The 12585-nt window shown below is 32.6% G+C and overlaps 1 protein-coding gene across 1 annotated transcript; it reads right to left on the bottom strand.

Annotated features, from left to right (window-relative positions):
- Positions 1-9000: 9000 nt before the first annotated feature.
- LOC110925364 lies at positions 9001-9972 on the bottom strand. Its single transcript, XM_022169318.1, has one exon. The coding sequence runs from the start codon at positions 9970-9972 to the stop codon at positions 9001-9003; it is 972 nt and encodes a 323-aa protein (XP_022025010.1).
- Positions 9973-12585: the final 2613 nt, after the last annotated feature.

Below are 12585 nucleotides of genomic sequence, written 5' to 3'. Positions count from 1 at the left end.
GAACCAACAAACTGCCCTACTACATTATTACCACCAAAACACCATAACCAAGTGGGCAGACCTAAAAAGGCTAGGAAGAAGAGTGCTGAGGAAATTTATGAGAAGAAACAGAAGACTGCTGAGGTGATTTCACAGAGCATTGAAAAACAGGGGAAGCTTACAAGGAAAGGTGGGTCTGTCACTTGTAAGGTTTGCAAACAGAAGGGGCACAACATGAGAGGATGCAAGGAGAAGGGAGGTCTGAAGTTTGCTGGGTTTGAAGATTCTGCATCACAAGTTTAAGTTTTAGGTTACTTTTGTATGGGTCTGTCATTTTGTTGATTTCCACTTTGGATGTTTTAGATGCTTTAAATACTGGCACTTATGGATGTTATTACCTTTTGGATGTTTTAACTATGGTTGTTTGGTTTAGGATGTTTTAACTATGGTTGTTTGGTTTATTAAATATGGTTGGTGGTTGGTATTTAATTCAACAGCTGCAACTTGTTTATGTGCAGGTGAATAAATTTGGTCATTTTCGTCCAATTGGTTTTGTAACTGCAGTTGCAATTAAACAACTTGCAGCTGCAACTTGTTTATGTGCAATATTTTTTTGGTCAAATCATGTATAACTTGCAGCTGTTTAATGGGTCAAAACATATATAACAAACAACAATAAATTGCATCTGAAATAGCCAAACAACATTAACATTGCATTCCAACACATTACATAAGTACATTACACATCCAAAATACTAAAATACAAGATTCTAACTAATGGGTCAAAACATATATAACAAACAGCATCCAACTCATCATAATTACTACTTTCAATCTCTTATTTTCAGCAATGGTCTTTCTTGCATCTTCGTTAATCCGTATCATCCTCGCTAGTTCTGCTGATACTTCTGAACAGTTTGGACATGTGGGGGGAGGGGGGTCAGCCCAAGCAACAAAACCACAGCCTCGACTACCCTGAAATACCCAGTATAACCATCTTCTTAACAACATGGACATCTGGTAGAATGGAAAGGATAAAAAAATGATAAAATTACCCTAATCGGGCAGCAGTGGAATCGTCTTCCTGGATTCGCTTGAGTATTGGAGGTTCGAAGGACTGAAGGTAACCCACATCTGCATATCACCATGTTTGTCACCTCTGAAATTAGGGTTTTGATTGAAAGATCGATGAAGAAGGTGATTGAATGATGAAGATGAAGTGAAAGTAATAGGGGTTTAGGGTTTTATTTTATAGAGATATAAAGGAGGAGAGGTAAAATTACTAATTTAGACATCATGTGCAGAACATGTGACAATTAAATTAACCTCAGTTAGGGTTTGGTTAGCTTTAGGGGCCAAAAATGTTAGTTATAAGGACCATGGGGGCAAGCCTGTTAAAAAATCTTATTTTGGGCCAATATAGTAAAACTGATATAACCACAGGGGCCAAAAACGTAATTTACTCTCTTCTTTAATATCTCAAGCTCTCCAAATTCATATCTCATGTTCTCCAAAAATAAACACACACAGAAACATCAAACTCTTCATTCCTCAATTCATGGTCTCATCTCTCTCGTCCTCTGTCTGACAGCCGCACCGGCCGACTGTCGGAGCTGGTATTCCGGTCACCCCCCTCTTTCAATGGATGAACGGACCACCACCACCATCGTCTGGGTGGTGGTGGTGAGCGACGGGGAGTGGGAACGGCGGTGAGCGTCGAGAGTGGGAACGGCGGACCGGCGGACCAGAGTAGGAACGAAGAGAGAGAGAGACAGAAGGAGAGAGAGGAACACAAGGGAGTGGGCCGACAGACCGGCGTCGTTTTAGCGGCGGCGCGGCAGCTCACATCGGCGGCGGTTGGAGGATTTGGACGGTGGTGTTCCTCCGGTAGGGCTTGTGACACAAGAACCTTCTTTAGCATGTTCAAGCATACCGGGTTTGATCTGTTGATTTTCTTCATGGGTATCTCAAATAAATTGGGTTTGATCTTTTGATGAACTTTGATTTTTGATATGTGGGTTTCATCCATTGATTTTTTGATGAACTTTGATTTTTGATACGTGGGTTTGATCTTATATGTGGGTTTGTTCTGTTTTGTGGAATTTTTGGATATGTGGGTTTGATCTGTTTCGATGTGTGTTTGATCTGTTTTACTTTGGATATGTGGGTTTGATATTGATATGGAATCAACTGTTGATATGTTGATTCTATTTTTGTTGGTGCTTTTGATGTGTGTTTGATCTGTTTTACTTTTGGATATGTGGGTTTGATCTGTTTTTCGATGTGTGTTTGATCTGTTTTACTTTGGATATGTGGGTTTGATATTGATATGGAATCAACTGTTGATATGTGGGTTTGATATTGATATGTTGAATGTGGTTCTTGTTTCGTTTTGAATGTTCAAATCGTTTGAATATGGTGCCTTATTTGAATCGGCTGTGATGATGAAAAAAAAAAAACTGACGAAGGCGCGGCAAGGACGGCGGAGGGTAGGGTTTTTGATCCTGCAACCCCACTTTTGCAGCCTCTTGATTATCGAATAATCTGAGCCAAACCCCGTTTTTTTTTCGAGATACCCTTTGTTTTTTATGTTTGTTGAGTTTTTATTTTTTATTTTTGAGGCGTCGATGATGATAACAATATATCTGAGACACCTCCCGAGTTTACGGTTTCTGGGTGCATTCGTTTTTGCGTAAAAAAAAATTTTGTAAAAAAAAATGAACCGTAAACTTTTTTAACGTAAAACGTAAAAACGTGAAGCGTAAAAAGTTTTACGTAAAACGTTTTACGTAAATCGTAAAAAGTCTTACGTTTTACGTAAAACGTAAAACGTCTTACGTTTTACGTAAAACGTAAAACGTTTTACGTTTTACGTAAAAAGTAAAAAGTTCTACATAAAACGTAAATTTTTTTTTTACTAAAACGAAAAAAACGTTAACGTAAAAACGTTAACGTAAAAAACCGTTAACGTCACCGTTAACGTAAAAAAACCGTTAACGTAAAATAACCCGTAAAACTTTTTTGACGTAAAACGTAAAAACGTGAAGCGTAAAGTTTTACGTAAATCGTAAAAAGTCTTACGTAAAACGTAAAACGTAAAACGTTTTACGTTTTACGTAGAACGTAAAAAGTAAAAAGTTCTACGTAAAACGTAATTTTTTTTTTACTAAAACGAAAAAAACGTTAACGTAAAAACGTTAACGTAAAAAACCATTAACGTAAAAACCGTTAACGTAAAAAAAAACCGTTAACGTAAAAAAACCGTTAACGTAAAAAACATGTAACGTAAAAAAACGTAAAACGTAAAACGTTTTACGTTTTACGTAAAACGTTTTACGTTTTACGTGACGTTTTCCGTAAAACGTAAAAAGTAAAAAGTTCTACGTAAAACGTAAATTTTTTTTTATTAAAACGAAAAAAACGTTAACGTAAAAACGTTAACGTAAAAGACCGTTAACGTAAAAACCGTTAACGTAAAAAAACCGATAACGTAAAAAACCGTTAACGTAAAAAACCTGAATTTAAAAATGTTAACGTAAAAAACGTTAACGTAAAAAGTTTTAAGCAAAAACGGTAAAACGGGACGCCAAAAAACCGGCGCGCAAAAAAATTCGGGTTGTTAAAAAAATCTTAATTCAAAGAAAGATTTTAATAAAAAAATTCTTTTAAAAAAAATTATTATACAAATCTGAATTTAAATTATTGTTTAACATAAAATTCTGTTTTTTTAATATAAAGTAATTAATGAATAAGACAAAAAGGCAATTAAATACTAATATATATATAAAGACAAAATAGTGTAATTTTACTATACTACCCTTTTGGATTATAATATTAAAGACATAATAAGACAAAATCTATTTAATATTAATTTTAGTTACTTTAAATCTCATCCATCCATCTCCTTGATCTAAAGGCTAGAAAGTGGTTCTCTCAGTTCTTACAACTGGAGGTGGTTCTCATTTTAGCGGTCCCCTATATATATATATATATATATATATATATATATATATATATATATATATAGGGAGAGAGTCATGCGAGAACTCCATTTATTGTGAGAACCGCGAGAACCAATGTGACCACAACCTAAAATAGCTAAAAAAACCTAAAAAAAACCTAACCCCCCCCCCCAAAAAAGAAAAACCTAAACCCCCCTCCCCCTCCCCCACCCCCAAAAACCTAAACCCCCCCTCCCCCCACCCCAAGCTAAAATGCTAAAAACTAAACCCTCAAAAAACCTAAAAAAATCTAAAAAAAATCCTAAAACAATCAAAAAAAATCTAAAAGATTTTTTTTAATACTTTTTATGGTCAAATCGCTACTTTTAGTGGAAAAAATTTTTTTTTTAAAAAAAAAACAATTTTTTAATTTTTTTTTGTTTCGAAAAGTAGCGATTTTTATAAAAAAAAATATAAATTTTTTTTGTGTGATTTTTAGCTATTTTTAGGCATTTTTGGTTGTGTTCAAATTGGTTTTCGCGGTTCTCGCAATAAGATATATATATATATATATATATATATATATAGAGAGAGAGAGAGAGAGAGAGAATGATGTATAGAAAACCCACTTTAATTTAGAAAACCCGGGAAACTCAAAGCTCCCGATGTTTTTTTTTTCTTGAAAAAATTTACACATGTTATATACATATTTTTAAGGGTTTTGGGCAAAAAAATAAAAAAAGCGTCGAGTAGATATTTTTAAAAAAAATAAACAAGTTTTGGTGTAACACAGGTTACATTTATCTGACATATTTGTAACATGTGTTACACCAAAACTTGTTTATTTTTTATAAAAATATCTACTCGGCGATTTTTTGATTTTTTTGCCTTAAACCCTTAAAAACATGTATATAACATGTGTAAATTTTTTCAAGAAAAAAAAACATCGGGAGCTTTGAGTTTCTCGGGTTTTCTAAATTAAAGTGGGTTTTCTATATATACTTACATTATACATACATACATATATATATATATATATATATATATATATATATATATATATATATATATATATATATGGGATGGACAAAGATCCGTTAGAAACCACCCTTTATTGCGAGAACCGCGAGAACCAATGTGAACACAACCAAAAATGCCTAAAAATAGCTAAAAAACATTAATTTTTTTTTTATTTTTTAATATTTTTTATTAAAAAATCGCTACTTTTAGTAGCCAAAAAAATAATTTAAAATTTTAAAAAAAAAAAAAAAATTTTTTTTTTTTTGCTACAAAAAGTTGCGATTTTAACATAAAAAATATATAAAAAATTAGATTTTTTTTTATTTTTTTAGATTTTTTAGGTTTTTTTGGGGTTTAGTTTTTAGCATTTTAGCTTGGGGGGGGGGGGTTAGGTTTTTTTTGAGGGGGGGTTAGATTTTTTTAGGGTTTTATTAGGTTCTTTTTAGCTATTTTAGGTTGTGTTCACATTGGTTCTCGCGGTTCTCACAATAAGACTTTTAGTAGCCTTGTCTTCTGTGTAAATATGTTCGAACTCGAAATCGTCTTGGCTTATGGCTCTAGCCTTTGACCAGATTGCTCTGAATTCGTCTAAAGAAATAATATCTTTTTCTTCTTTCTCTTCAATTTTTGTTGGTTTTGAGAAAGTGTTGTTTCTGAATTCGATAACCCTTTCTTTTTTCTTGGGTATCAAAGGTTCAGAAAAAATGGTTACCTTTAAAGGTATTTCTTTTTCCCGCATGTTGCTGAATATCGGGTGGCTTCTTGTTGGGCTTGTAATAACGACCCAAATTTTTTGAATGGATAGTCAGTTTTTTCAACATAATTTTTGACTATGGCCCAATCTTCATAAATTCCTCTATGGTCACCATCAAAAATGACATAAAATCTAGTATTTTTAGGATTTTCTGGTTTTTGTGTGACTTGGGAGTAACTTGGTCTGAGAGAGACCTTTTCAGTTTTTGGCAAACTGTCAGCCGTCAACGGATTTGATATGCCTTTACCAGAGCCGTTTGCTTCTGGGCTAGATGAAGATTTTAGTTCTTCATTTACTCTATTTTTGCTTTTTTCCAAAGCAACAGGAGTGAACGGACTTGATTTTTCTTTACCCTTTGCCGTTTGAGGGGGAATAGATTCAGATTGTTTCCTTGCGGATTCCTGCTCTGAATTAGCAGTTGTTTCTAGACTTTCGTCATAGAGAGCTATCTGATCTCGAATAGCTTTTAGTTCTATCAAAAAAAAATTTTCTTTTAGGCGTAAAGCCTTTAAATTCTCCATTTTTTTAAAAAAATAAGTTTTTCTGTTTGTGAAAGTGATTGGTGATGCCCTTAGTTTGAAGGGTATGTGCTCCTTAAATAGGCATGAAAAGTATTTTATTTTTAGAAAAATTTATTTGAAATACGTATTTGTTTACGTATTTTGAAAATCTCGTGTCAAGCAATCAGCTAGCACGTTTTTGGACCCTTCAAGATGCTCGATGTCGAAAGAATATCTTGAAAACCACATCTGCCATCTGACAAGACGACCTTGTTTGTTATCTCCTGAAATTTTTGTTTTCAAAAAATAAGTAAAATTTTTATTATCTGTCCTGACTAGAAATTTTACAGGAGTGAGATAAATAGAAAATTTAGAAATAGTATTTTTTACCGCAAGTAATTCTTTTTCATTACTGTGGTAATTTTTTTCGGCTTGTTTAAAGCTTCCAGAAGTATACTTACATATTTCTTCTTTTTCGGTTGTTCTGGCTTTCAAAACTCCTCCCCAATAATCATGAGAAGCGTCTGTTTCTATGATTAAAAATTCATTTTCTTTTGGAAGATAAAGTTTTGGAAAACTGGTTAGGTTTTTCTTTATCTTTTTGATATAGTCTACATCGGATTGTTTCCATTCCCATATGTAGTCCTTTTTTAATTTTACCTGTAAAGGTTTCCTAAGTTCTGCGAGTTTAGGAATGTAACCTTCAGCATAGGTTAAAATGCCTAAAAATCTTTGAAGTTGTTTTTTATCTTCTAAAGTATCTGGGAATTTGTGTAAATTCTGTAAGATATGTTTTTGTGGACTATGAGTCCCTTGATCTATTTCGAGACCCAAAAAGTTTATCTTTGTTTTAAAAAGATTAGCTTTCTTTTTTGATAAATTGATTCCATATTTTTCAATTGTTTTTAAAACTGATAAAACATGAAAGTAATGTTTATTTTCTGAGTCTGAGAAAACTATAATATCGTCGACGTAGACGGTACAGTAATTTTCTAAACCTCTTAAAGCATTTTGCATATGCCTTTGAAATATGCTTGGTGCTTGCTTTAATCCAAAAGGGACTACCTTCCATTGATAATGACCATCGGGACATGTAAATGCGGTTAGTAGCTGAGATTCTTCATCTAACAATACCTGCCAAAAACCATTTTTGCAATCGAAACTGGAAAAATAGGTTTTTCCTTTTAAAAGAGTTAGTAGTTCCTGCATACAAGGGAGATTATGGCTGTTGCCTTTAGTAGCTGCATTAATGGCTTTATAATTTACAACCATACGTTTTTTCCCTCTTCTTTTTTCAGCTTCATTTTCAACTAAGAATGCTGGAGACATGTGAGGTGATTTACTTGGAATAATTAATTTTAAATCAAGTAATTCCTTAATTTGTTTATTAAATTCTTCTCTGTCCTGAGGACTGTACTTCATAGGTTTTACCCTGATAACAGTTTTAGGATCAATGAGTTCTATTGATGTTTTCATCCATTTTTTGGATTTTTCAGGATCAATAGGATTTTCTGAACAAACTTTTTCAAGTAGTTCTTCAATTTTTTGAAACTTTTGTATTTCAACTAAAAATATCCTTTCTACTTTTATAACTTCTCGAGCTATATTGGTTCCAGGAATTTGTTTTATCTTTGAATCTTTTTTCATGGATTCAAGAAAATTTGGTTTTCCAATTTGAAAAGCCTTTGTAACCTTTTTAATCAAAATCATTTCTTGATTAAGATGAAAAGATACTCTGTCTAACCATTGAGTGAAAGGTCCATAAAGTTGACAGAAATTATTTCCTAGAAGTAAATCCATACCTGAATCTTGTTGGTAGATAGTAGGAATGGTAAATGGTTCTCCAGAAAAATAGATGACAAGGTTCCTACAAACCTTATTTAACTTAATGACTTCCTTGTTAGCAACTATTACCTTAATATCTTTGGGAGTATTTTCCCATAGGTCATTAGGAATTATGTGTTTGCTTGCTAAACAAAGACTTGCCCCTGTGTCTACATAACAATGTATGGCGATTGCTTTATATCCTTTGAAAAAGATTTTTCCTTTGATATAAATTGAATTTGGATTAGTTATATTTGAATAAGCTAATTCAAAATCATGTGTTTTATGAATTTCTTCTTTCTCCCAATTAAAGGAGTGAATACAATTCATTTTTCCCCATAAAATAAAATAATCTTTTTATCTTTTAGTTTTTGATTATCTCTTTCTAGATGGAAATAAAGTCTAGAGATCTCTAGATTTATATTTCTAAAAAGGTTTTCCATTTGACCTTTATTGGTCATTTGAAATTGATCCAAAAGGCCATGATAATGCATTTGGACTTTTAGAACTTCCTAGAGATGGATTTCCAACGTTGAAGTTTGGAAATGAATATTTTTGAAAGCTTTTTTCATCATTAATTTTTTCTTTTTGCTTTTCGAGCATAAAAGTTTTTGAATCCATTCTTTCATCAATTTTGTCTGAAACATCTTTGATGATTTTTGCGGCAGTTGCCTCAAGATTTTCGTTTGTAGAAAGACTTTCTACCTTTCTAATCAAATCTTTAACAAGTTCCTCTAATTTCAAAAGAGTAGTCATGTTATAGATATAATTGCTTTTTTAGTTCTAAGCTCAATAATTTTTTGCTTAGAAGCAAAAATGTTTTTCTTAATAATTTTTATATTAAGAGATTTTGTTTTATGACTTAACATAAAATTTTCTTTAATTTGATCTATTCTAGTAAACCAAATTTGTATATTGGCCTCTTCAAAGGTGATTTGTTGATCAAGATATTGTAAATAATCTAAAATTGGTTTTGAAGACATTATTCTCCAATAACTCCTTTTAAAATTCTACCATACCCATCAATTCTTTCAGACAAAGAACGTATTAATTGTTCAGTATTACTTGATTCTCTTATTTGTAAAGAGCTTCCAGCATAACTGTGTCTAGGTTTTGATACTAAAACTTGTTTATTTCGTGCAATATCAATTGCCCAGTTTTCTTGTAATTGTGATGGCTCAGCGAATTTACTGCCTTCAACAATTCCAATATCTGAGAATATATCCTCAATTGCTATGCTTTCTTTTTCTTTGTACTCAATTGAATGAGTGCTATTTGTTAAAGCATATGAGACTAAATAATTAATCGTAAATACTTTATTACCTGGTTCCATAAGATCAGTTCTTTCACACTGATGTATAAAACTTAAAGTTTTGTCGAAATCTTTTGAATCTCGATGTAAAGCAAATTTAGGATAGACAGTAAACATAAATTTACCATAAGCTAAATTTCCTTGAATTGCTCCAAGAAGAGCGTCTTGCCTATTGATAATTCTGTTATCAACAAGGGCCATTTTTATAGGAAAATTAATTCCATCTCTAAACTGTGCTTTTAGGAGGATTTTAACCGCTCCTATATGTACCATATTGAGAGACTTTCTCAACTCTGGTTTAATATGTAAAAGCTTTTTTGCTATTTCACCCTTTGTTAAGAGTGGCAAATAAACTTCACTCGACGTATTGTTTATGTCAACTGAAAGTTCTTCAGTGTTAAAACAATAAAATATTTTATTTTTTCTAGAAAAAGCTCTAGAAACTAAACTTTGTAAAGTTTTTGGTTGATTAAAAACTTGTTTTGCGTCAAGCTTGAATTTAAGCTTGCTAATTTTTGTTAATTGATCAGAATTAATCATGTAATCTGATACAAAACCTTTTTCGTTTTCACTAAAGTTTATAACTTCAGTTATTTCTTCAGACTCATCTGAATCGTTTTTAAATAAACTGTTATTTTCCATTAATTTTTTAGAAATAACATCTTATTTTTTAAAAAAGAGCAACAAGGCTCTGATACCAGACGCGGAATGGTTCTAGCAATTTTTAATTTTAGACGCGGAATGGTTCTAGCAATTTTTAATTTTACTACACCAATAGTCGTAGTAATTTTTTGGTTACTAGCAAATAGTTGTAGTAATTTCTTGATTACTAACATAGTCATCATTTGTTGACTTTTGTAGTAGTAGGTTTGTTCAATCAAACAATCGTTCATAATTTTGGTATTTGTCAAAAGATGCCATGACAAAAGCTTCAATCAAACAATCGTTTATAATTTTGGTCTTTGTCAAAAGATGCCATGACAAAAGTTTTTGATGTAGTAGGTATGTCTACATGATAATTGTCGACACAATTCATCGATGAATTGAATTGGAAAATGAAATCCATTTTAGTAGTCACTTGTTGACTAGATTTTTTGATTACAAGAATCATTTGTTTGAGATAGTATAAATCATTTGATTTCGATATTGGTTAATCGATTATGTTTGTGTTTGTTTGTAAAAACAGTTGTTTATAAAAATGCTTAAGGAGATATTAATATAAATATTTCGAAGTAATTTAACAGTTAGAATAGAACATACCTTTCCTTTTTATTTGACTAGGTAAATCTTTAAGTTGATTTTTCCAAGTGACCAACCCAACCAATTCTTCCCTACACGGCCTCCTGCCTAAACGGTACTTTTATGGCTCCAGGGCTCCAGGTTTTGCAAAAATCTTTAAAGATGAACAAAGGGATAAAAAGGAAACTGATATTTATTCATAACTGTTCTTCCCTAAGGAAGAACTTCTTGATATTTACATAATATTCTCCTTTAGCAAGGAGATTACTCACCAACACTCATACTAGTTTACAAAGGAAAAGTTGGGAAAGGAAAAAGATACGAGAGAAGGGGATGGGGATTGGATTGCCTAAACTAAAGGAATTCAACTTCTTTATATAATAGAAGTGGATTTTACAAAAGACCATTATAGCCCTTAATCAATCGTCATGGATGACGTTTTTTCAATCGATGTACCCATGTGTTGGGTCCAGTTCTCGAGTGTCTTCATCCGAAAAGTAGCTGTCTTTTTCAGTGGGGTTTTTGTTTTCTTCTGAAGAAGATGCTTTGCAGTATTCGCACTGATGGTTCTCAAAGGTGCGTTGCAACTTTTGACAAAGTTGTTCTTTAGTGGCTGGGCCTGCTTCTACTTTATTAAAGATGATGCGTTGCTCCATCCTTTCTAAAGCTTCTTTTTCATGTAGTGGTAGAGGAGTTCCACTATAGCTAGTAATTATGCAGTTAGTGCTGCAATAATTTACTTTGTTAAAGCTTCCTACTTTAATTTTCTGTAGGTTTTCTACGATTTGTAAAAATCCTTTGGTCCTGATATGTAACCATTTTTCATAGTCTTCATAGTCTTCTTTTATCACCCTTGAAGGATTGACCGTTCTTGCTTTGGCTATGCCAATTTCTAAATGATGGTAACTTGGATAGGTTTTTCCTTGGTACCAGTCAGGGAGTGTAGAACTACACTTGATGAAGATGTTTGCATCTCTTGCAGCAGTAATTTTCTTTCGAAAATTCTTGATGGCTTTCTTCATTCCTTCAGATAAATTACTTATTTCAATTAAATTAGGAGAAGGGTAGATGAACTTTGCTAATCCAGCGGAGAATGCTAGAGAAACTAGTTCTGGGTTTGCACCTGGACAAAAGATAATAAGACTTTTAGTAGCCTTGTCTTCTGTGTAAATATGTTCGAACTCGATATCGTCTTGGCTTATGGCTCTAGCCTTTGACCAGATTGCTCTGAATTCGTCTAAAGAAATAATATCTTTTTCTTCTTTCTCTTTAATTTTTGTTGGTTTTGAGAAAGTGTTGTTTCTGAATTCAATAACCCTTTCTTTTTTCTTGGGTATCAAAGGTTCAGAAAAAATGGTTACCTTTAAAGGTATTTCTTTTTTCCCGCATGTTGCTGAATATCGGGTGGCTTCTTGTTGGGCTTGTAATAACGACCCAAATTTTTTGAATGGATAGTCAGTTTTTTCAACATAATTTTTGACTATGGCCCAATCTTCATAAATTCCTCTATGGTCACCATAAAAAATGACATAAAATCTAGTATTTTTAGGATTTTCTGGTTTTTGTGTGACTTGGGAGTAACTTGGTCTGAGAGAGACCTTTTCAGTTTTTGGCAAACTGTCAGCCATCAACGGATTTGATGTGCCTTTACCAGAGCCGTTTGCTTCTGGGCTAGATGAAGATTTTAGTTCTTCATTTACTCTATTTTTGCTTTTTTCCAAAGCAACAGGAGTGAACGGACTTGATTTTTCTTTACCCTTTGCCGTTTGAGGGGGAATAGATTCAGATTGTTTCCTTGCGGATTCCTGCTCTGAATTAGCAGTTGTTTCTAGACTTTCGTCATAGAGAGCTATCTGATCTCGAATAGCTTTTAGTTCTATCAAAAAAAAAATTTCTTTTAGGCATAAAGCCTTTAAATTCTCCATTTTTTCAAAAAATAAGTTTTTCTGTTTGTGAAAGTGATTGGTGATGCCCTTAGTTTGAAGGGTATGTGCTCCTTAAATAGGCATGAAAAGT

The sequence above is a fragment of the Helianthus annuus genome, chromosome 1 (genome assembly GCF_002127325.2).
Source record: "Helianthus annuus cultivar XRQ/B chromosome 1, HanXRQr2.0-SUNRISE, whole genome shotgun sequence".
Taxonomy (NCBI): Eukaryota; Viridiplantae; Streptophyta; class Magnoliopsida; order Asterales; family Asteraceae; genus Helianthus; species Helianthus annuus.
The sequence above is the reverse complement of the archived record's forward strand: the minus strand, read 5'-3'. Positions and strand labels throughout refer to the sequence as shown.

Excerpts from the sequence above, each read along its gene's own strand:
- LOC110925364 (XM_022169318.1), bottom strand. The coding sequence starts at position 9,972 with ATGGAAAATAACAGTTTATTTAAAAACGATTCAGATGAGTCTGAAGAA.